The sequence below is a fragment of the Meles meles genome, chromosome 9 (genome assembly GCF_922984935.1).
Source record: "Meles meles chromosome 9, mMelMel3.1 paternal haplotype, whole genome shotgun sequence".
In the NCBI taxonomy this organism is placed as follows: domain Eukaryota; kingdom Metazoa; phylum Chordata; class Mammalia; order Carnivora; family Mustelidae; genus Meles; species Meles meles.
In genome coordinates this window covers 35,224,547-35,250,366 of record NC_060074.1, presented here as the reverse complement: position 1 = coordinate 35,250,366, position 25,820 = coordinate 35,224,547, and the positions used below count along the sequence as shown (strand labels likewise).

The 25,820-nt window shown below is 39.6% G+C and overlaps 1 protein-coding gene across 3 annotated transcripts in view; it reads right to left on the bottom strand.

Annotated features, from left to right (window-relative positions):
* The window catches only part of NYAP2 (neuronal tyrosine-phosphorylated phosphoinositide-3-kinase adaptor 2), a 266,821-nt gene that overhangs the window by 28,148 nt on the left and 212,853 nt on the right, over nt 1-25,820 (bottom strand). For 2 of the 3 annotated variants that reach the window (XM_046017979.1, XM_046017981.1), the window contains one exon: nt 17,585-17,688. In XM_046017979.1, the coding sequence (XP_045873935.1) occupies nt 17,585-17,688 (104 nt within the window). Of the gene's footprint in view, nt 1-17,554; nt 17,689-25,820 lie in introns of those variants that run through there. The other variant, XM_046017982.1, reaches the window with a different exon arrangement.

Sequence of the window (25,820 nt, the reverse complement as noted above, 5' to 3'; positions counted from 1 at the left end):
GCCATGTTCATTTCTCAAAGGAGACTGAGCTTTTCTGACTACCTCTGTGTCTGCTCATCAGTACACCAATTCTATTACCGAAAAGGTTGCACGACCAGAGCATGGATGGCAATTTGATTCATAAGTGTCTGTGTCTCCTATCACTGCCTGGAAAAATGTAGTCTGCCATTGATTCATAGCAGTAATCCAAGGACGGTGTTTCTTTTTCTAAAGAAAATGTTACAAGCAGTCCAAATAAATTTTAGGAAAATTTACTTTAATCCAGATCTCTGTCATTCCAAAACATATAAATAATGGGAATTATTTGATGCTTGCAAAATGATTGTCAAAAGCCTACAGTGCGAGTTTTAGAGAAAATACTGAAATCATTTTCTGAGGAAGAGATAAACTGAGTCAATAGCACCCCTTTGTGGCAATAGAGGGGTATACAAATGAAAAAGAAGACCATTATTTTATAAGGGTCTTTACAATTCTTTTTCCTATAAAATTATATTTATAAAGGCCTGAAGACCCATCTACGAATCCTTTCTCCTGCCATCAGGCAGAACCACACTAGTATCGTCTGGCCGATTTGGGAATCTGCTATGGTTTTAAAGGTCTCCAAAGGGAAGATTTCATGACCTCTCCCGGTAAAACATTCCAGGATTTTACTCTCAGGTCTCATAAAAATACTTTATACAGCAGCATCCACCCATTTCCTCTAGTTAAACCTGCCTCTTGGGTTGAGATGAGAAACAGATGGTTTCTAGCCTTTATTCCTTGGCGGCTATGTACAGCGTACGTTAAGGCCATGGAGAGGGAATCCTAGCAATAGGAACTCATCGTGGTTTATCTACACATCCTTCTAAGGAGGACCTGCAAGTACCAGGTCCACTGTTCGGGGCAGAGGGTGTATGTTAAGGGACCAGAAAATGCCAAGCAAAGCTCTTCATCTCAAAAGGGTTTCAGTTTTCCCTTATACACTGGGAATCCCTGTGCCCAGACTCTACGTACCTGACTCTTCAGAGGAGGTGCTCAAACTGGTTTTAAAGGAGAGATTTTGGAATAACAGTACCTACTAAGTTAACCATTTCATACTTAGCACATCCTCTGATGATGGGACAGAACCACATTTTTTCATGTTGCTTTCTTTCAATCTTTCTTTTTTCTCTTTAATATCTAGCATAATTATACCTTTTCTACTACTGAACTGAAGGCTACTTTACATTTCCCTCATTTGAATATTAATTTAAATATTAATGAGTTTTAAAACGTTATTGAACCCAGCACTTCCCCATGATTTCTCAAAGCCTGCCCAGTACATTCTGGATACCTGTTTTTATACGGTTGACATGAGGACTATGCTAGCTTTTTTCTATTTTCTTTCTTTTTAGTTTTTCCCACCGATTACTATTCTGTTATTGTTGCTACTTTGGGAATAAAGAATGTAGGTTTCTATTTATATCTCTAGATAAGGTCTGTTTTAATAATCCAGTCAGTGTGGAGACTAGCTTTGTCTTGTATTTTTCCACAGCAGTAAGATTTTAAAGGATATTCTGTTTGTGGTAGGTAAAGACGGTAAGATGCAGACATTTAATTGGGGTCCTATAATTTTAAAACAGTATAATAAATGCCAAATTCACATTTCATAATGGCTTTTTATCTTTTCTCTAAAAAGGAAAAATACAGATTCATGAAAGTAGTAATTAACACCTATTCCGTAAGTGTAGTGCACGTACTATTTATTATGCTTACAGGTAGATTATACATATTGTAGAAGAACAACCCATTGTTCTTGCCCAAAACCTGAGTGTTAATTAAATATAGGCCATATACTCATTTCATAGTGTGTTGGTATTTATACTTGTCTTTAATCTTATTCTACAATGTTTGTAGTTAAGATATATTCGATCTATTTTAGTCTAAAATGAGCAAACAGAAAAGGTGGGGTATCAGTGTGGACACAATGTCTTTTTTTTTTTTTTTAATTCATTCATCTTTAAGCATTGCCCAGCATGGAACTCAGTACTATCAAAAGTCTCTAGATTTCTAGTCCAAGAGCTGTGTATTAACTCTGAAGGTCCTCTTCCCCCCTCTAGTGGTGATGAACGGTACAGCACATCTGTGGTGGGTATTTGCCACTGATTTATACAGGAAAGAGGTGAGCAGACAGGGCTCAAATTCCAAATTTGCCATTGCTAGATGTGAACTTGAGACTTAACTTCACCTTTTGTTTTTCAGTTTTCTCATCAGACATAGAGTAATGATGACAATTTTCAGGATGGTTGTGACGGTCACAAAAGAAAATGTAAAGTTCAATCTATCCTGTAGTGGACAGACTACAAGACAGCCTGCTTGGTCCCTCCCTCCTGGTACATAAAGTATTTAGAACAGATCAAGTGATCCAACATTGTGTTCCCATTCCTGAAACAAACTGACACTGTTTGCCATGTGCTTCTCTGAGAAGGTCTTCACAAGCAGTCTTCTGGCTCAAAATGTTTAGCTTGAATCTAGTCCCAAAGGAACAATCAGACAGATCAAAACTAAGGGTCGTTTGGAAAAACAAAACAAAACAAACAAAAACCAACACCCCCAACAACTTCTAGACTAAAAATTTCAGCATCTTGAAAAATCACTGAGGCTGATAAATATTCGTAATGGAAAAAGACTGATAAAAGGACAATGAGAACTAAATGTAATCTGTGATCCTAGACTGGATACTGGATTGGGGAAGGGCATAGTATTGGGGCACTTGTAGACTTGAAAATGGGCTTTCTATGAGACCATAGGATTAAATCATTATAGTTTACTTGACTGCTTCACTGTGATTGTTTAGAAATATGTCCATATGCCCTTGATCTTAGGAGACACATGTTTAAATATTCAGACATGAAGTGCCATGATTAAAAGTGTGTGTGTGTGTGTGTGTGTGTGTGTGTGTATCATTTACTAGGCTCAAGTTCCTTTGAGCTCAAGTTCCTTTGAACACAAAAAGTTGTATCAGCCGCTTAGCATCCATCAGAACGTCTGGTGCTTATCAGATGGACAACGAGCATTTGCTGTGTGAATGTATGAAAGCAACTTGCAAACTCTGAGGTGCTAATGCTAATTACAGCAAAGGGTCAATGACAGTTAAACTTGGTAGTTACTAGTCATGACAGTTACATATGTTAGTTATTAGCATTTAGTTGGTGTACAAGATATGGTAAAAGCTAAACAGTGGGTGTGAGATACAGGCTGGAAAATTTTGTGGGAGATAGGTGATTTTAGAGTATGGAGGCTTTAGAAGGAGGAGGAGAAGGTAAAAATAGCCCCAAATTAATTATATCCACAATCTTTTTGCCTGGACCCCAAATGACTGTTTGCAGAGCTATGGCAAATAAGGTTATCAAGTTACTATCAGGAAATTTGCAGCCAGCAATATTCTCCAGTGAATCTTTTCCTCTGGGGTCCAGTTACTAATCTGCCCCTGGGAGCAGCTAAGAGGGAAAGGAAGGAAAAGTGATGGACAGGAAGAGGAGGGAGGAAAAAGCATGACCTGCTCTATTCCAGACCAGTCCCTTGGCCTCACCCTTGTGGGTCATTTCTCTCCATCTCCATGATGAATATTAAACTGTATCACTCCTTGGGGGACCTGTAAAATCCCTCCCGAATTTTAAAGGAAATAAGGAAAGACAAAATGCTGCCCCCTCCTGGCAACTTTAGCAAATCTTCACACACAACTCCTTACGCAGTTAACAGTTGTGTTAATAGTCTCCCTCCCTTGACGCATTCTGAGAAGACAGACAGTATAGCGGGAAGGTAGACTTTCTTTAAGTCAACATATTGGAGTAGCAAATAGCTCGTTGTCACTGATAGTTATCACAACGTTTTTTTAAAAAAAAAAAACTTTTTAAATTCTTTGCTTTTGTATTTAAATTATTTAAATTTGGCTCCAGGTGTAGCTTTAGAAATTCTGTGGGCATGTACCAAGTGCTCAATCATCCAGGAGAAGAGTTCTGATGTGTTTAGGGCACCTGTCCAGAAAATCTGAGGCAAAACAATTGAAAAAAGAGAGAATGCACAACAGAAAGTTCAGCCTCAATAACCTCAACAAAATGCAAAATTTTGTAAAAAGAAAATTTAAATAAAGTAGAATATATATAGACTGTGATAGCTTGATTTACAATAAGGAATTTATAGTTGGTCTTCATCTCCATTCCTGGCACACTGCTCCTAGAACCCTTGGAATTAATTACCTGCCAGCAGAATTGGAAAGGTGTCTTTTGTTATGTTAATAAGATGACTTGGAAAGCTAGGAGGATGGGGGCTCTTTGCTGGTGGAGCCAACCACATTAGAGGGTGGGAACTTTTGGTTCCACCCACCTTTGGGGAGGGGAGAGGCCCTGGAGAATGAGTTCAATCATCAATAGCCAATGACTTAATCGGACCTACTTAATGAAGCCTCCATGAAAACCCAAAAGGAGAAACTTAGGAGAGCTTCCTTCCACAGCTTGGTGATCGTGTGAAGATTCAGAGAGAAGGGGGTTCTCAGAAAGCATTGGAAGCAATGTGCTCCTTCCCCAGACCTTGCCCTAGGTATCTCCTCCATCTAGCCATCCCGATGCATAATCTTTTATAAGAAACCAGTGATGTAGTAAGTACAAGGTTTCTCTGAGTTCTGTGGGCCACTCCAGTCAAGACCCTGAACCCAAGGAGAGGTTCATAGGAACCTCTGATTTATAGCTGAGTGATAACATGGAGTTTCCATTATGGCTCCTGAGGTGGGGGCCATCTTGGAGAATGGAGCCCTCCACCAGTGGGATCTGGTGCCACCTGCAGACAGTAAAATGTCCAAGTTGAGTTAAGTTGTAGAACCCCCCGCTGGTGTTGGAGAACTGCTTGGTGGTATGGGGGCAAATCTTCCACATATCAGAACACAACTAATGAACATACATTGTAGCAGGTGTCGGAAGTATAAATGTGAAACAAGTTTTGTGTTATTTTAAGGGCTAAAATTTCATACTGAACTCTTTGTGGGGAGAGGGCTTCCTAATCACTTCTATTAGAGACCATAAAGGTCTTAATTTCCCCCAGTCCCACTATGTGGTATGTCTAAAATATATACTTGTATCATTAATGTTTATCTTTCTAACGTGGTCACCATAACACACTCTTCCTCTTTGGGTCAATAAAGCTGCTTTTCTTTTTCTTAAAAAATCAATTTTTAGGAATTCATTTTAGGAATGAATTTCCCTTTTCCTGTGTATTACAAACATTGTGTTATCTCTCTCAATGACACCCAAATTTTAATTCTCTTCTCTAACATTTGTCTCTCATCCTCTACCAGCAGGTAAAAATAGTAAATTAATGGAGGTGGGCATGTCTGATGACTATGAGCAGAGCCACCTGTCAAGAGCCCAAATGCTTCTGCAAATGATTACAACAGCTTTAAAATCAGATGCTTATCTGTTTCTGCCTTAAGCATTAATTAATTTATTCATTCAATATGTACTCAGACAACTAGCAATTTCTAAGAAGAACATATACATCCCAGGCCTGAAAGAGCCTATGATCTAATGTAAACAATTATAATCTGCATCTTTGGAATCAAAAGAGAAACTCTTTAGAAAAAAGAAGAAAAAAGAGGGGGTCTAATACATTCGAGAAGCATGACATGTCATAGTCTCCTCTTTGCAATTTCCAATGCACGTCTGCAAATTAAACACTCTGATAGTAAAGGAATTTATCTAATCTGACCTTTCCCCAGACGACTTTTCTGGGTAACAGAACAGACGATTACATCCTTCAGGCCATGGTCTCCTTTATACAAAAATAAGGCACACTAAGTATAAAGTACAGGGGAGATAAGGAAGAAGGAAGATATGCTTGGGAGCGTGGTGGCAGCCTCACGAAAAGTGAGAACACTATTGATTCCAGACTTGACCTATTGATAAGTAATGGTTTCCAGGAACCCAGGATTAGGGAGGGTGTTCCAAGAAGAAGTTCAGTGTTAGGCAAATCTTGGAGGCATCCCTGGGGCATTTGTGAGAAAACCATGGAAGGTAGTGGATGAGCCTGAGATGTACCAGACGGGCTGCTGGATAATGAAGCTAAACAGAAAGACCAGGACCCCATGATACAGGCCTTGAAATCTATGCAAAGCAGTTAATATTCCATCCTGTAAGCAATGGGCATACTTTACAGAATTCTGCATTGAGGAGTCAACAAATACAGAGCACTCTCTTGTGGGTGTGGAGGTCGGATATGGGGGCAGGTGGGGAGAGTGGACCCAAGGTGGGAAAAGCAGGAACCTGTCATAAGACCGCATGATCCTTCTGCAAGTCACCTTTGGGTCTAAGAGAGGCCATCACATAAAGCTCCTGGAGTGGCTCCAGTCTTGCTCTCTCCTGCTATCTTGTCCTGCAGTTTCTCTTGTTTCCCCCTAATGCACCATGCACACTTAAGTGCCTTGCACATCTTTGCTCAAACAATGCTAAATGTTAAAAAAAAAAGCCTACATGTTAAACAATTAAATAATCAATGACTGAAAATAAGCATTTGCATTTAAACATTCTAGCTTAAAATGTGATTTCATATTCATTATCTCATTTCATCTGGATATAGAAATCAAAATACCTAGAAATTCCATGAGGCCTGGGGGAAAGCAAGCACGGGATGTTAAGTGCTTCCCATGTAAGACTTCTCCAAAGCTTCCTTGTTTCATTATTTAGGTGACTATCAAACTAGGGACAACACACACCCCATTCCTCCCTAGTTGTATCCTGAATGATCAGTGACTCGCTCCTGGGCTTCTTCTGAAAAGCCTCCAGCCTTTCATATGCAAAGCTGATAGGGTGGGTATGGTGACTCCTGAGGCTTTCTGGTCCTTCAAGTAACTTCCTCATTTCCCAGGAACTAAGTCCTGACGTGCAGCCTTCCAGACTCCATCCCTGTCAAAACAGCTGACAACCAGGGATTATAACTAGCTCTAATGCAGCATTTACTTTAGAAAACAAGAGCTTTGAAGTGACGGTATGTTTGGTCTCCCCCCGCCCCACCCTGTCTGTTCCCAGGTTCCCCAAGGAAGCCCAGAAGCTGGATGAATCTTGGTGAATACATTATTTGTCTTTTGTGTGCTGTTGGTTAAATCTCCTTGGGTGCTCTAGAAGCCATGTTTATGGGTGCATGTGTGTGAGGGGGCACGTTTTCTTCTCAGCATGTGAAAAGAGTAAGATGTGCTCCTCATGCACACACACACACACACACACACACACACACACACACACTCATGCCTACACAGCACACCCTTGCCTGCATGGTTCACTTCTCAGGACACCCATCCACCGTCCATAGAAGAAGGACACAGTCAACAAATGACTTCTAGCTTCCTTCCAGGAGCTGCCTTCCCAGTCCCGCCTCACCCTTGGAGATCCTACTCTTAGGTGGTACTTTGCTCAGTTGAAGTCTAAATTGTATTTGACTCTCTAAATTAGCTTTTAATCTAGAGGCATTCAAAGGCAAGACCTGAAAAAAATCAAAGAATGGTTAAATAAATCAATGAATGGCATTAATAGAAATGAAAGAAAGTGAGTTCTGTGAAGAGAGCACATTCAGAATGGCAGCTATTTCTGGTAGAAAAGAAAACAAACAACTGAGTAGATAGAACCCTGGGCTTACACCTCATGTCCATATAGCCACTACGAGGTATGAGATCTCCAATAGGCAAAATACTCTCTAGCCTCAGTTTTCCCATCAATGAAGTGGGGATAACATTATCTACTGCACATGTAGGCTGTGGGAATAAAATTAGATAATAAAAGATCTTGAACACTGTGCCAGGCACATAATAAGCCCTCAACAAATGCCATATTGGAAGTCTATTTTATTTGGGAAAGATGCTTTCAATCAGAAAGATAATGTTTATTTGTAGCATGGAACAAAGAATAACAGTTTGTCTGGCAGGTGAGCTAAGAGGAGAAAGTAAAGATTTCTAAGTCTTCTTGAATAAGGCACTCTTAATGGGGGTGTATTTATTATTTTGAGTCAAATGTAGTGTAAACTCTGAGCCAATATTAATACAGCCTACACATTTCTTCCTGATCCACATGTAAGTTGAGTTGGAGGTAATTTTACCCACTAGTTAAGGATACTTCTCTTCTGTAAGAATCTTATGCAATATGTTTCAAATATGTCCATGATAAACAAAAGCAGTCAACAGGAATCCTGCCATTCAGGCAGTCAAGCTCCCTTTGCCAGTTTTCTTTTCAGAATACAGTACAGAAAAAAATGACCTCCTTTTCTTGAGGCTCAGACTGGATTTAGGAAATTACAATGCACAGAAGACGTCATAAGTCCTAAGGAAAATAGTTGTATCTCATCATAAATAGTGCATAACATTCAGAAATCCCTGGCTGTGGTTCATTATTCCCTCCCACCGCCAGAAGTACAGGAAGGTATATTTAAAAGTTAGACAACCTAAAATTGCAAGACTAAAGTCATGAAAGTTATCCAAAACAAGTATCGTAAAAAACTTTTATTCCGTGTTTCTATAAGTAGTATGGTTATTTTGGCAAACAACATATTTTCTCTGTCATAAATCAGTGTTATTTGATTCGATTATTTTTAAAATCCAAGGGCTGACTGTAATGCACACTTTGGATGCTAGGTGGCGCTAGAGGTACACCTAATGTTATGCTACTTTCCCCCCCAGTTAGCTTGGTCCAGCTGCTTCCGCAGCCTGATAATCATTTCAATTGTTACAGCCTGTGATGGGAAACGTTTCTGTGGACTTCTGCTAACAACTGGCAGCAGAACACAACCGTAGCATTGAGATCTCAAACAGAATTCGCAACCTGGAAAACTTTAATGGTCCTTCAGTGGCTATCGATCTATATACAACTCCAACAAGCTCCACTGTGATACATTGGTAATTGTTCTCTAGACTAAGCCAAAGTTATCACTTTCGAGTGTATGGACATTTGGAATAAGTCTAGCAGTTAAATATTTTTGACTGCCCCCTGCTTCCGGGGTCTCTATTATCTAATTATTTAATAAAATAGACATGGGATTGGAAACTTGAAAGATCAGCTTGAAAACACAAGGAATAAACTCATGGATTTTAAAATCTTCAGTTTTACTTTCCTCAATATGTCCATATTATTGCTAGTCTTAGAAACTAGAATGCCTTTGGCATCAGAAGAGGAACAAATGAGGCTACAAAGGTCTAAAAATATATATAGATTCCATTGTCTCCCACTTTGATTAAGAAATACAAAGAGGTGCCCCCCGACACCCATGTATCAGGGCGAGGCTGGGCGCACGTTCACTCCGCAAAACAGAATGTGGTTAAAATTCAGGCCTTGGGTGTATATAACAATTTATAATGTGATGTCCTGAATGCTTTTTCACTAAAAGGAAAAAAGGAATTAAAATACAGAACTGTCAGATCAATATGATGGGATAAAATGTTATAAGAAAACAAAATAATATAATAAAATATCCACACCTGTGCATAAATGCATGTGCATCTAGGAGAACAAGGCATTTAAAACTGCAGTCTGGGTGACTGGCTTGTTCAGTCGGTTGGTTAAGTGTCTGCCTTCAGCTCAGGTCATGTTTCCAGGGTCCTTGGATCCAGCCCCACATTGGGCTCCCTGCTCAGGGGGCAGTCTGCTTCTCCCTCTGCCTCTGCCTCTCTCCCTGTCTCTCATTAATAAATAAAATCTTAAAAAACAAAACAAAAACAACAACTATGGTCTGTGGAAGCTTTAAGTGTTGATGTTAGTAGCAGATTTACCCTGCATCTCTTCATCTTTTGTCTTGACCACAGCTGGTAAGGGCTTCCCCTGCAGCCTAAACATTTTCTTTCTGTTCATTCATACTTTCACTCAAACAGGAGAGTAAATAGTATTAGGGGGCAGGTGGCCTTTCTGAAATCGTAATCTTAGTTGGTTTCTACTCATTTGGCTTCCAAGCCACACGTGAAACCTATAAGTTAAGAAGAAATGCCACATACAGGACACCTGGGTGGCTCAGATGTTAAGAAGAAATGCCAGATACAGACTCCTATCATATGGTAAATAACCGAATACCTAATTTCCTATTTGAAAAAGGAATAATGAATATAATTGTATCAAGTGTACTGAGGAGGGAGTGGGAGAAACCAGTCCATCTCAGATGCTGGTAATGAGGAGAGCCACTATCTAGAGAATTTAAAATCAGTAATGAAAGTGACTAAAGGTCTGTGCTTTTATTATCACGGTGCACCAGTGGTTCTAAACAAGGTCAGTGATACAGGGTAGATGGACCATTCCCTCCATGCCCACCCCCTTCAGAACACCACTGATTAAGACAACTCTCCCACTTAGTATCTCTTAGCAAGCAGGGGAGTGAATTTTGGAAGAAGGAAAAGCTATAAGGGAAAAGAGAAAGAATGAGTATTTTTCTAACACTTTTGGTCTGTCCATCCAGAACTTTCCCTACATATGTTCTCTTCAATCCTCAATGATGACAATCACCATCCAAGGCAGATAACACTGTGCCCATTTTACGGATAAAAAAACAGACACTGAAGAGTTGAACAATGTGTTCAAGTTCACCAGTTACTAACTGGTGGATTCAGGACTTCTAAAAGAAGTCCTTAATCCTCTAAGTAGCTGAGTACCTAAGATCACAGACTGACATTTACCAGGTACAGACCTTGGACAAGGCACTCGAGTACCCACAGTTGGAATGTGGGATGGTAAGAGTACCCACAGGCTAGAACGGTAGAGAGAAAAGCTCTTGACATAGTCTGCAGCAGAGATGACAATAAATGGCACATGGTTTTTATGATGGAAACCTCATCTAAGGAATCCAAACAATTTTGGGTCTTCTCCATGCGTTAAAGAATGCTGGAGTATATCCTTAAGCTGCTTTTTTACCTGCAGGCCTGATGGATTAGGTTATAGACTCTGACACTGAGGAGGATGCATGCATGAATCAGGGACTACAGCTGAGTCAGAGGATGGACACTCACAGCCCCTGTGCCCCCATCCCCACCCCTCTGTGTCAAGTGGTTCATGACTTCCTAGAGAACAACCTCTTGTTTGTTACACTCTGCCTCCTACCCTAAGGGAAAAAATGACAAATTATTCTGGGGGGAGGGGGTAGGAATTGGCATAAGAGCACAGGGATAAATTTATTTAGGTTAATTCTATTCAATAATGGTATTATTGAAAGATGGGTCATGAAACTACTAGTCTTTAAAAGGTGACTCCCAAATATTCTACCCCTTGAAATATACAAAAGTTAACATGGGATGCCTAAATAATATGTCAAATTTCTTAGCAATGTATTGTAAAAAGCAATCTGAGAGTAATGTCAATATGTCATTACACATATTACTGGATTTGCCTGTTGTTTAAAAGCAATCACAAAATTTTGCTTTTTCTTTAAATATGAAATTAATTATGGAGAGTGTCAACGGGTAGTAAAGGCTAACATTCATATAAAGCAATCAGACAGGATTATTGACAGCACACATAAGATAATGCATTTTTGTTTTCGTTTTTTGGCACTCACATTATGTTAATGTACTTTTGCCGTAATACATGGCAATAGATCAATATAAACACTGACATTCTTACTTATAATATTAATTTATTCCACATTTCACTAGATCCAGGCTCTTCAGTAAACATCATTATTATAACAATTATAATTTCTTTGTAACATAATCTTTGTTAACATAACACCTTATTTTACAATTTGAAGTTAGTACAGATAAACCCTCCTCCAGCGTGATGATGTTGTATTGTAAACATAGCAGGGGTTTCCAAGGACCCCTGTTGGGTTTTACATATTTGGAAATATATGTCAAGTTAACTTGTATGCAGAATGAAGCAAACAATAGGAGTCATTTTAAATGTATTGTATGGCCTGAAGGAAGCTCTGCGGTGGGCAGCTATGTGCTAATGAAGTGAGTTCAGTGTTGGATGCTTGGCTGTGTGTTCTGTCTCTGCTTTTCCTCCATTTCCTTCCTATACTGTAATCATGAGCATATAATCCAGTCAGCTATGTCAAGTACTAATATAACACAGAATACGCTCTCAGGTCAGGTCTCATAGGAAGAACTGGAATAATCACAGGGTCTTAACAACAACAAAAGATTGTTTAACACTTGAGCAAGGGATGGTAGAGAAGGATTCCTTCATCATGTGAAGTTGGGATGGCACTTGCCCTCCCACCACCTCTCCTGTTCCCTCCCTTCCTAACACTGTTCTCTCTTATCCACCACAAAACTTCAGCTCCTAGACAGAAAGCACTTGAAAATGTATATACAACTGATCATATTAAACCTCTTAGTACATAGCTTCTAGGTCTACAAGACTTAAGGCTAGAATAAAGTATGAACAGTCTTGGCAAAATAAGTTCCATTCATGTTAATGGTAGCATGGAAATTCTGAAGAGAAAACCCTGTTGAAACTTCTAGATTCTTAAGGTTTATTTTACTTTTTCTACTTGGTCCTATGCATGGAAGGTGAGGTTAAATGAGAACATACCCTTTAAGGTTACATTATTCAGAGACGTAGGTAGGCATGGAGCAGATGAAAACAGAATTCCTTTCTATGCCCTTGTTTGAGCATTTATGTCAATATACTCACTCTCACATTGTCTTTCACTTTCCTTACGCTTGCCAGGCTCCTAGAAGTTTTATGTGCAAATGTTCTGACTATCTAGAAAACTAAATGAAAGCCCAGAACTCACACACATCCTGAGAATGAACAGTGGTCTTCCTAAAGCTCTAAGACAAAGCATTACTGAGGCTGTGGGGGCAAATCAACACATCCCACTGCATTGGAGGTAGGAAACTAAAGACAAGGACAAAATTAAATTGTGTGAGAAAAACATGTTTTACAAGGATATATAGAAAGAGACATTTATCAAGAGAGAAATTTTGTCAGTCAGCAAAAGATTACTGAGTCTCACACAATGTGTTGGCCATTATCGGTATGCCTCAGAACTGGGCACAGCCCTTGTCCCAAAATCACATATACTGATCCCTAATCCCTGTCTTTGGTTGATTTGCCTTCCTTTTGTCCAGATATCTAAAAAACAATTTTTGATATCCAGGCATGGCCAGAACACATGCTGGACATGTGTCAAGCTTTGGACACCCCAACATTTCTTCTACAGAAGCATGCCAGATGCTGGTGTGCAGACATTGCTATGGCATCCATGGGAAAAGAGAACATGCTATACCCTGCAGCCAGCCCAGGGCTGGCTTTCATTATGCTCCAACAAGGTCATCAAACTGAAGGAGGATGTTAGGAGTATGGAAAGAGGCCAGAGCATTGGCACTGAAAGGAATAAACATTTGAGAAATCATCCTGAGGGGGCAAGTTGAAAGGACTTGGGCATGCTCGCCTGACCAGCAGCCGGGATGAGGCCTGTCCTAGGTAATGAAGACATATCTGTCATGGTGCCAAGGGCCCACAAAACAGGAGATAATGGCTTTGGAGGCGACTGTGAGATTTCTAAAGAGTTTTGGGTCTGTCAGCCTTTGCAATGTATGTCCAATGGAAATTACAGATGGCCTTTTCCTAACCCTTCTCCAAGATTAAGAATAATCAGAGATAATCCAGTTTCAAAGGATAAACTAGCCTCAGGGAGAAGATGAAGTTTCATTTCAAGGCTTAGGTCACTGTTATTGTGATGCGATATGTGATGTGACGTGATCACTGCTCTGGGATTCCCTGATTCCACTTGAGGATCTGTCATTTCACAAATGCGAAGTGTGTACATTCAGGAGCGAGTGAGTGTGAGCAAGTATGTACGTGTATGTGTGAGTATGTGAGAGCTTGTGTGTCAGAAGGAGCCCACGTGTATAGAAATGGGAGGGGTGACATGAGTGTGTGCCTATAGTGGGCGATGTAGGGCTCATCTCTTTCCTTCTATGAAAAACAAACACAAACACTCTTTGGGAACATTTTTCCAAGGAAAGTTGGCACTTCTGTGGAGACACACTCTAGCTGCTCCATTCCTAAGAGAAAACATGGCTTTCCCAAGACCATGAGCATTAGCTTCTGTCCCACCACCTGCTCCAAAGAGTACAGATGGCATCATCACCGATGGAATGGAGGTCACATTCCAAGAGACAGGCTTGCTGCCGGCCAGATACAGAGGAACGACATGAACATCATTTTCTACTGTCTATAAAAGTGGTCACACCCTTTATTCTGAACACATGGCTTTCTAGTTTACTACAGAAGAAAAAAAAGAGAAAGTTACATGCACTCCAAGTTCAATATGACTTCTATGCCATTTTACTTTTATAACTAAGGAAAGAAAATAGCATTTTCCTAGCAGGAACAGAAATTCAGTTTAATTTCTAAAGATTTGCTTTAAGAAAAAGGCCCAGATATGTGGCCACATTGCAATAAAATTCCAAGGAAATATCTTCTCCCATGTCTAGTCTACTTCTTCTGGAGTGAATGAAGAAAGAAAAAAAAAAATTGTTTTCATCTCTCTGAGTTTCAAATACTATTATACTCTAAATGCTTTACAACTCACTGCTTTCCTGAGCATTACATATTCTCTTACATATTTTGAACATCCAGTTAGATAAGATTACACATTTCTACAAATCCTGGATCTACTGTGGTTATCTGAGGCCCAAAGATTGCAAAACCAAGCAAATGTTATCTTGACACAAATGCTCATGGTGGACAGTCACTGTTAATCATAAGAATAATTGTTATTCTTATTATTAGATTCCTCTGTGGCTCAGTGAGTCACGGCTGTCTCTAGACTCTTCAGGGGTGGAGGGGTGGCCATCATTATTGGCCTAGACTGCGGGAGGGGGACACTTGTGGGCAGCTCTGTACTTCTTTGCTGGCCCAATGTTCAAGCACTTCCATATGCCCCTCTTACAACACTTCTTAGAAAGCTCCTACCACAGCATGTAATGGTAAGTCAAAAACTTGCACTGAGTAAATGGAAAGCGATTAAGATATGAATAAACAATCTGAAAGAAAACACAATTCTTCCTCTATGAATGGTAATGTCCCTTAACATGGCTAAAATGGCACAGACATCCTAAAGCCAAGTTCCTCAGCTGATAAGCACTGTTGGAATTATTTTAGGGATTAATGATTGCTTCTGTTTGTTTGAAAGAAATCATGTGGTTTTTCCATGATTTCCCAGGAAGAAGCAGATTCATCGCCTATCAAGCATGAATGTGTTTAAATAATTGTTGGGAATCCTGGTATCAGAAAAACTGCTTAGGAGGTGATGCGGGTGATAGTCTGATAATGCTAAGCATTCCATATCCAAGTTGGTTTGTGAATATTCACTCTTACAGTCAGCCAGTCGACATGGATTACCAAAGAGAGGGCACTGTCATCCTGGCTGTTACTTAAAGACATATCTCAGTCAAGAGCCCGGGAATTAGGTGAGAGGAGGATCTTCAGTAAGTTGCCACGGGCTTTAGTTCAAAGCTAGGTCACAGGGTGCAAAGCAAGGTTCTTCTGAGCCGTGCTGACCTCTTTAGTTCCAGAATATAGGGATAGGTGAACACTACAACGGGTCACAAGCCACAGAAGAGCGTCCCAGAGGCTCGCCTTCTAGTTCAGAGCCGTGACAGTCCATCTACTTTATGGGTGCATGCCATGATTTCTGTGGTTTGTAGGGAAACTAACAGTGTGCAAGCAACGTAAAGGGTTTTCTCATGTTGCAAGATTTGGAAGAATAAAGAGTATCTCATCAGGTGAGCAAACAGTTGATAATGCAAAGACACAAACATTATGTCTCGTTTTTATTCCAGAAGTTTACCCCAAGAACCTCCTTTCATTGAGAGTTAAAGGGGCTTAAGATGAAACAACTATAAAGATAACTAGAAAAAAAATGGAAAACAAAACAAAGAATAGAAAACCACTCTGTGATACCGAGGGTAATGTAATAGCAAGATACATGTCCTTAGAAAATCAATTACGTGAATGCAGTCTTCTGACAGTCGGCTAAATTTCTTTCCTTTCTGTATCCAGCTTTTTAAACTTTAAATTTGGCAAATGTAATATTTTTGAAATGGCTTTAAATCAACTGAAGTGGCAGTTTATCTTAGTGAGGTTAATTGTGTTATTTATTAATCCATTATCTTATCATCTCTACTTATTTTTTTGCCCAAAAAGTGTTCGAGCTGGATACGTCAAGTTATGAAAGCATTTAACATTTTAAATTAAGACACAAGGAATTCTAAATGACACTTGAGATGTCCTTGAGAGAGGCCTTTCATCTCTCCATGCTTATAGATGTCACATATATTCATAAATCAAATCCTGTGCATATTTAAGCCAGACCAAAATACTAAAAGCACCATGTCCCTCATTAGAAAAAAAAATGCAATTATTCTGCTTAGTTATGTTTTTAAAATAGCTTGACATTTTAAATAATTGATGAATATGTAATTTGCTAATCACTATGGACAGTTCCCATGGAGGTACCATCGCTAGTTTCATAATTTACTGTTTCAGAAGAGTTTTATGAATGCAAAGATTAAAGCCAGGAAGCGGAGAGAAATCACTCCGGGATGACATTATCCTATTTAACACCCATAATACTTAACAGTAATAACAATTAAGCTTCACAAATTAAGAAGATGTACTGAATTGTTATTGGGTGAGATACAGATAGACATTTATGTGTCATGATTTTCCCCGTACCGAATTCCCCATAGACAGCCATGTACCCAAATGAACATCAGAGCAACATACTGTTCCTATAAAGGATTAAATGATATTTTAGTTTACGCCTTTATTTCTTGACTCTTTTCTCCAAGTGATAATAAAAAACTTATTTACCATGCATGAACACTTACATTCTCTTTCTGAGAACATTTCTGATGTTGTTGGGATAAGAGAGGAAAGTCATTTATTCAAAGATTGCCTTATTAGTCTATAGTTTTTGGTAAATATCTAGATTATGTGGTTGGTCAATTTGTCTTTATGGCCTAAGGAAGAAGACTAGCTGCCGTGTTCAATCCAGATGAGTTGGTATATGAATATTTATAAGGACATCGAGATTCACAGTGTCTTACAATCATGCTCCAAGCTAAATAGAAATAAAAGCAGAATGGCCACAAACATTACAGTATAATAGGATAAGAGGTAAAAGGTATGTACAAATTCATTGACAACATCTGTGTAAGTGTTGTAGACAAAACATTTAAAAAGAAATCTACATAAAACAAAGTAGGTAAATTTATCAAAGGTTGATAAATTTTCAGAGACAGTATAAAAGTACACAAAACATGGAAGAGAGAAAGAATTGTCAAAAAAATAACCGCTAAGCCAATACATACAGTACAAGTTTACTACATTCATATTACAGAATGATGGGAACCAGAGACAAAAAAACGATTTGGTAACAAACAGCAAAGAAAGTTTCACCAGTCACAGAGAAGAAAGACTGTCCTTTCTGGATGAGAACACAGACTGCCATGACTCAGCCCCTCCACCCATACACACATAGAAAAATAAAAGCAAATGCAAAAGTTGTCTACAGCAACACACGACAGACAGAGGTGGAAGCGTTTGGCATGTTGCATCACAGGAAGTCAATCACGATTGGCTAACGATGATGGTACCTGGCTCTGTTGCAGGTCACTGGCTTGCCTGAGAGGAGTGACCGATGGCGGGGGCACACCTGACGTGGAGGCCGACCGGCCTAATTTGCAGCTTACTTTCGGTTCTGTGAACAGGGGGAGAAGGCAGAGCATTAGATGAGCGACATCGGCAAAGACAAACAGCGCTCAGATCCCCGTTCTGCTTTGCTGCATGGTCTTTCAAACCCTCAAATACTTCTGATGCTTGCTAGTCATTGGCAGGGGATGGAATGATGTCATCACCACGGACTCTAAAATAAGCTTTATTTGCAGTCAGCTCCTAGAAATAAAGAATAAACCACAGAAGCCCAGCTCTTTGTTCCTTCAGACATTTACCTCACTTAGGGTTAATTTCTACAGAGTGATTACGAGAGCCAGAGCCCCATTCAGGGAAAAAGCAGGTGACAGAGTCATTTAGGTACTTTCTTTTCAGATTTGGTCTGTAGGTCCCTAGGTCCTGAAATGTCTTTGTCACCTTCTCCAAAACTTCTTTCCCTCCGTATTCCCTCCCTCCCTCCTTCTCTTTTTTTCTAATTTTGAAATCAATATCACTGTGCTTGTCCTGAATACTTTTATCATGTTTTCAGTGGAGCATTTCTCTGATTCACTATTCACTTTCAATTTTATAACCACTTTCTAAGACTCTTGACATTTTTCATAATAATAGTATTTTTTTCCAAATTATAAAGGAATTTCCCCTACCTCTTCTTCTATTTCAGGAGCCCAAGTGGGCTGTCCAGGGCATGCATACTTTGCATACTTTGGAGATTAGAATTTGGGGATGGAAAGAGTTCCCTTCATCCAACAAGGTACAAAGAGGATGTTAATTTTCATATATATTCGAAGATATTTGATAAGAAAGAAAAAAAAAGTCTTACAATGAAAATTGACACCGTATTTTTGTTTAATATTAACTGTTACTTTTTGAGTGTTGGGTATGTTCCATCTTCTAACTGGGCTACATTTAAATTATTTCTAATTCTAAGGTTACTCTATAGAGTTACAGCATTAGCTATAAAGATTGCCTCTGTATGTGTGTGTGTGTGTGTGTGTGAGATAGAGAGAGAGAGAGAGAGAGAAACTTCCCTGCTAACCCCCATAATCTCTCTGCTCAAAACTAACTTGGACATGGGACTTCTGGGTAGCTCAGTTGGTTAAGCATCTGAGTTCAGCTCAGGATATGATCTCAGGGTCCTGGGACTGAGCCCTGTGTAGGTTACGTGCTCAGTAGGGCAGTCTGCTTGCTCTCTGCCCCTCCCCCAACTCGTGTTCTCTCTCTCGCTCTCTCTCGGATAAAAAAATAAACAAAATCTTAAAAAAGACTAACTTGAACACAATGGACTGAGCTTCCTAGATTACTTTAAAGCCCTCCACCTGGTTCAAAATTTTCCCTTTACCCCATATTTCATATGATAAACACTTCAAACACACCTGACTAATTTTCAAAGGCCTCCTGTGATGTAGCTTCGTCTGATCAGATCCACTCTCTTTCCACTGTTCTGCTGTTCAAAACATATGCAACTGCCTCTTCTCTCAGTTTCTGCATTCAGTTCTGCCTCTGTTCATCACCTCACGGTGTGCTCTTGTATGGACTTTCATCAGACTAAGTCTTACCCATTTCTGAAGACCAACTTCAGCATGTCCTTCCTACTGTCAAGCATCCTGGTTCTCTTCCGAGACCACCTGACCGCTTACACCATGTTTGCTGTGCTCGCTGCAGCTTTGAGCACTTGCATTGTTGGGGACCACATAATATGTGTTCAATTAATACGTACTTTTCTCTCACTAAAAACACTCAATTTAACCTAGAAAAGGTCAATGCAACTCCAAAAATAAGTGAAGGCAATGAAGATAATGTGGAATGTGTTTTAAGGCCTGGGTTCAAAGCCTAGCTCTCCTACTTACAAAGGCAGTGATTCTCATTCAAAGGTCTGTGACCCTCTAGGATCCATTTCAGAGGAGGCACGAGGTTTGGAAACTCTCCCTTCCTTGGTTTTATGCAGATGATTCTAATATCTACTCACCTACTTTATTTTATTTATTTATTTATTTATTTATTTCGTAGGCTCCACACCAGTGTGGGACTTGAACTCATGACCCTGACCTCAAGAGTCACAAGCTCCACTGACTGAGCCAGCCAGGTATCCCCACTCACCCACTCTTGAAAGGTGTTTAAATATAACATTATTATACAGTGACATAAACTATCACTGTAATTTAGAAATTAAGCTCATTTCCCAGGAAGCGTAAATCCTTGCATACCTTAGCATATCACCTTTTGTTATATAAAGCAACAGGTAAAGCATCCATCAGAATCCTGGTTGACATGTTTTTATAATGAGGCCAATGTTTCTATATATATCCCCTTACTGTGGTAGCATGTTTAGTCACTTGGAGTCAGAAAATTCAGTATCTTTCTCTAAGAAAGGATGACAAATAATATTTCTTTACTTAAGGTCCTTTTCAAGTTTATGTTAAGGAGATTATCTGATGAGTGAAGGCCTTTTACATTATCCAGTGTACCTAGGGATTAATTTCTCCTGCTAGGTTTCCAGTCAGATTTTGACTTAACCAGCCTCTTTCAAACATAGACACTGATATCTCTAACGAACAGACTGAGATGTACCAAAATCCATGCAAACTCCCCATTTCATTATGACCTGGGAAGGCCTTTCCTTACTCACATTGGACAGCAATCCAGAGCATGTCCCAGCTCATCAAGCCCTCTTGGGTATTCCAGTATGAGCCATTAAATCCCCATTACCCACAGAAGATTACTCTACTAGCCAACTACCCTGTGGGCTAACTCTAACATTGAGGTTACATTGGAGTCAACTGTTCGATCCCAGCATGGCTCCTATGGGTTATGATTCTACTACAGCAGCAGACTAACACTACGACCGTAAGTTCATTATGTACACATGCTTACACAGGCAGACAGAAACATACACACACACACTGTGTAAGACTGCTGCTTAATGGTGTCGTGTTTTTTTTAAACAATTTTTAAATTTAATTTTTAAAATTCTGAGGGTTGGGTTTATCTTTATCTCACTCATTCTGCATCTTCTATCAGTTTTTCATGGTTCTTAAACACATTTCACATTTATTATGGTATTTATGTAACCAAGTTGGTGAAATGAATCCTTATGATGTTGATTCCACCAAAGTTCCTTTGACTAAAAGAATTGTCTAAAGAAGTCCCAAAAATCCTAGAAAAGATTCTGATTATAGCCAAGCCTCATGGAGGTTCTTTCGGGCTGTGACACAGATGTGAAATCGTCCAGCTCACTTACCCTTGGAAATACACTGTGCTTTGAGCCTTAAACAGGGAAGCTTAGGAGCCATGACACTAAAAACAATAAGTTTTCTTCCTGAATTTTGCTAATATAAAAAAAATTGCCAAGGCTTAAAAAAAACAAAAAACAAAAAACAATGGACGTGTGCCTAAAAAGAGATCTAAGGTAGAACTTTCCTCCCCCAAGAAAAACTCCATTCCATTAAGAGATTAATGATGTACCAAAAGGCACCTGTTATCCTACATTCAAGGAAAACTTCTTGTTTTGTAAACTCTATCATCATCCTAGAAGTAATACTTGATATTGTATATGAAATTTCCCTGACGATCAAGTGTAGAGAGAATAAGAAGGAATAAGAAAAAGGTAGTGGATTAAGAAAGAGAATCAGAGGGGGAAAGGAAGAACAAAAAAAGAAACGGGAGGCAGGAAGGGAAAGAGGGAGAAAAGAGAGAAAGAGAAAGAGAAAAAGAAAGAATCAGAAAGAAAAGAAAAACACTAATTTGAACTTTTTGGCATAAGGTATGATGAGGGAACAGAAGGCTGGTCCAGGACAAAGCAAAAGCTGATACCCTGCAACCTTCCCCCACCCCCACTCCTGGGTAGGACACATGTGACATTCTTTAGGAATCTTCCAATAATCTAATGTTAGGACCTTGCTAAGAAGGGAAAAACCGATCTTGATAATGGCAAGGCCTTTGGTATCAGGTATCTTGCAGGTCCTTTTTAGCCTATGAAAATTCTATTGAAACCTCCTTTTTTCCTTACCTCCCCCACCTCCATAGTACATAACCTGCCACTCCTCACAACTCCAGGGCGCGAGCTTTTTCTGCCCACGGGTCCTGTCCCTGTGCTTTAATAAACCACTATTTTGCACTAAAGATGTCTCAAGAATCTTTCTTGGTTGCAGCTCTGGCCTCCGCCCCACTGAACCTCACCTATATTCTAAAACTTCATCAGTATTATCATGGGATGTTTCCAGAGTAATAACTCATGATCATCTTAAAGTTTTTATTAAATAAGTACCCAGTGGACTATGTGACTTAATATTTCTTTCTTTTTATTCTTAGTGGGCACAACTTATCGCTGTTTTGTTTTGTTTTAAGATAGTCATTTCTCAATCATTTCTCATCTTCCCTTTAAGGTGAATTGGATTTCTCTTCAAAATCATGTCCTTGGTACTGTTACAGGATAATCTCCCAGGCATCCCCACTATTCGGAGTATCAGAGTTCTCTTTGCTTTCAGAAAGCAGAAAAATGACTCTTCTCCACCTCTGCATCTACACAGAAACAGGAGATTAGTGCATTTCAACCAAAGAAAACACTTTCATCTAGCATCAAAGAAATAAAATCAGTCAAATTCAGAGACATATCTTTCCTCTGTCTTATATATATATATTTTTTTTTCTAATACACAGTATCTTTCCGTAGTAGCAGAGACATATCATGATTTCCCCAAGTCAGTCATATTGCTGAAAGTTTCTAATCAATAACTTAAGGCTAAATGAGAGTCAAGGCTTTTTAAAATACACCAAAGTGTGCTTATTACAAACTCTACTTTCATTTCTAGGGAAGGCATTTTCTTGGAAATAACATACATTATTTGAGATAAACTGATGTCTAAGTAATGAAAGACAGTTGTCCCAGGGCTATGTTAAAACCTTCATGGCTCCCATTTTGTTTTAAAGTTTCTATTGTACATCATAGCAAACATGTAAGGTGCCTTTGAACCCCACATTAAATGTAATTTGTCCTGTATATAATTCAAATTCCTTTTTACAGTTTTGCTTCAGAAATTATTGAACTGTGCATAATCCAATTAATTCACAAATGGTTATGATTTCCAGACAGTAATCAAGCACACTTAGGAATCCTTGCAGTCTTATACCACCTAATCTAGAAATTGTTTCCCAATATAATAGAATTGTTTTAGTAATGAATTTAACAATTTATTAAGAGGGCCTAATGTCACATTTTGTAGTGATTTAATTAAATATTCATTACTATTAAATCTGGTGGTTTCTTTAGGAATTTTGGTGCTACTATTTATTTTTAATATCCAATATTTGTGTAGGACCCTGAGAAACTCATAGGCTTCAGCATTGTCAGTATGATACTGAAAAGAGAAAACAAGTCCGATCATTGTTGTGATGGTTTTGTGACCAGAGGGGAAAAAAAAAGACAGGTCACGAAAATCTGCTTTAAGAGTAGATATTCTCTCAAGATGGCGGAGAAGTAGCAGCCTGAGACTACATCAGGTAGCAGGAGATCAGCTCGATAGCTTATCTAAACATTGCAAACACCTACAAATCCAACGGGAGAGCAAAGAGAAGAAGAACAGCAACTCCAGAAACAAAAAATCAACCACTTTCTGAAAGGTAGGACTGGAGGAGAAGTGAATCTAAAACGACGGGAAGATAGACCGCGGGGGGAGGGGCCGGCTCCCGGCAAGCGGCGGAGGAACGGAGCACAAAATCAGGACATTTAAAAGTCTGTTCCACTGAGGGACATTGCTCCAGGGGCTAAACCAGGGTGAAGCCCATGCGGGGCCAGTGTGGCCCCAGGCCCCGCAGGGTCACAGAAGGATCGGGGGTGTCGGAGTGTCAGAGAGCTCGCAGGTATTAGAACAGAGAAGCCGGCTGCAGAGACAGAGCCGAGGACTGAACTCTCAGCTCAGGGTTACCTTGAACTGGTCGCGGGCTGGGTGAGCTCGGAGCGCGGCTAGAGGCTGGGGATACGGGAGTGATTGGGTGCTGTCCTCTGGGGGCGCACTGAGGAGTGGGGCCCCAGGCTCTCGGCTCCTCGGGGCCGGAGACTGGGAGGCCGCCATTTTCATTCCCGTCCTCTGGAACTCTACGGAAAGCGTTCAGGGAACAGAAGCTCCCAAAAGCGAACCCGAGCCGATTACTTAGTCCGGCCGCCGGTAAGGGCGGTGCAATCCCGCCTCGGGCAAAGACACTTGAGAGTCACTACAACAGGCCCCTCCCCCAGAAGATCAACAAAATATCCAGCCAGGACGAAGTTCATCTATCAAGGAGAAAGCAGATTCAATTCCTAAGACAGCAGAGCAATTCCAGAGGAGGAGAAAGCAAAGCACGGAACTCATGGCTTTCTCCCCATGATTCTTTAGTCTTGCGGCTACTTCAATTTTTTTTTCTCTTTTCAATTTTATTTTTCTTTTTTCAATTTTTTTTTCTTTTTTCTTTTTTCTTCTTCTGCTAAATTTTTTAAAACTTTTACCTTTTTTTTAACGTTTTTTGACTAGTTCATCTAAATATATATATTTTTTCTTTCTTTTTTATATTTTTTTATTTGTTTTATTTTTAAAATTTTTTTTTCTTTTTTTTTCAGAACCTGTTTTTATCCCCTTTCTCCCCCCCACAATTTGGGGTCTCTTCTGATTTGGTTACAGCGCATTTTTCCGGGGTCTTTGCCACCCTTTTAGTAGTTTATTTGCTCCTTCACATCCTCTTATCTGGACAAAATGACAAGGCGGAAAAAATCACCACAAACAAAAGAACAAGAGACAGTACCGAAGGCTAGGGACCTAATCAACACAGACATGGGTAATATGTCAGATCAAGAGTTCAGAATGATGATTCTGAACATTCTAGCCGGGTTCGAAAAAGGCATGGAAGATATTAGAGAAACCCTCTCTGGAGATATTAAAGCCCTTTCTGGAGAAATTAAAGAACTAAAATCTAACCAAGTTGAAATCAAAACAGCTATTAATGAGGTGCAATCAAAAATGGAGGCTCTCACTGCTAGGATAAATGAGGCAGAAGAAAGAATTAGTGATATAGAAGACCAAATGACAGAGAATAAGGAAGCCGAGCAAAAGAGGGACAAACAGCTACTGGACCATGAGGGGAGAATTCGAGAGATAAGTGACACCATAAGACGAAACAACATTAGAATAATTGGGATTCCAGAAGAAGAAGAAACAGAGAGGGGAGCAGAAGGTCTATTGGAGAGAATCATTGGAGAGAATTTCCCTAATATGGCAAAGGGAACAAGCATCAAAATCCAGGAGATGCAGAGAACCCCCCTCAAAGTCAACAAGAATAGGTCCACACCCCGTCACCTAATAGTAAAATTGACAAGTCTTAGTGACAAAGAGAAAATCCTGAAAGCAGCCCGAGAAAAGAAGTCTGTAACATACAATGGTAAAAATATTAGATTGGCAGCAGACTTATCCACAGAGACCTGGCAGGCCAGAAAGAGCTGGCATGATATATTCAGAGCACTAAACGAGAAAAACATGCAGCCAAGAATACTCTATCCAGCTAGGCTATCATTGAAAATAGAAGGAGAGATCAAAAGCTTCCAGGACAAACAAAAGCTGAAAGAATTTGCAAACACCAAACCAGCTCTACAGGAAATATTGAAAGGGGTCCTCTAAGCAAAGAGAGAGCCTAAAAGTAGTAGATCAGAAAGGTACAGAGACAATATACAGTAACAGTCACCTTACAGGCTAATAATGGCACTAAATTCATATCTCTCAATAGTTACCCTGAATGTTAATGGGCTAAATGCCCCAATCAAAAGACACAGGGTATCAGAATGGATAAAAAAACAAAACCCATCAGTATGTTGCCTACAAGAAACTCATTTTAGACGCGAAGACACCTCCAGATTTAAAGTGAGGGGGTGGAAAACAATTTACCATGCTAATAGGCATCAGAAGAAAGCTGGGGTGGCAATCCTTATATCAGATCAATTAGATTTTAAGCCAAAGACTATAATAAGAGATGAGGAAGGACACTATATCCTACTCAAAGGGTCTGTCCAACAAGAAGATCTAACAATTTTAAATATCTATGCCCCTAACGTGGGAGCAGCCAACTATATAAACCAATTAATAACAAAATTAAAGAAACACATCAATAATAATACAATAATAGTAGGGGACTTGAACACTC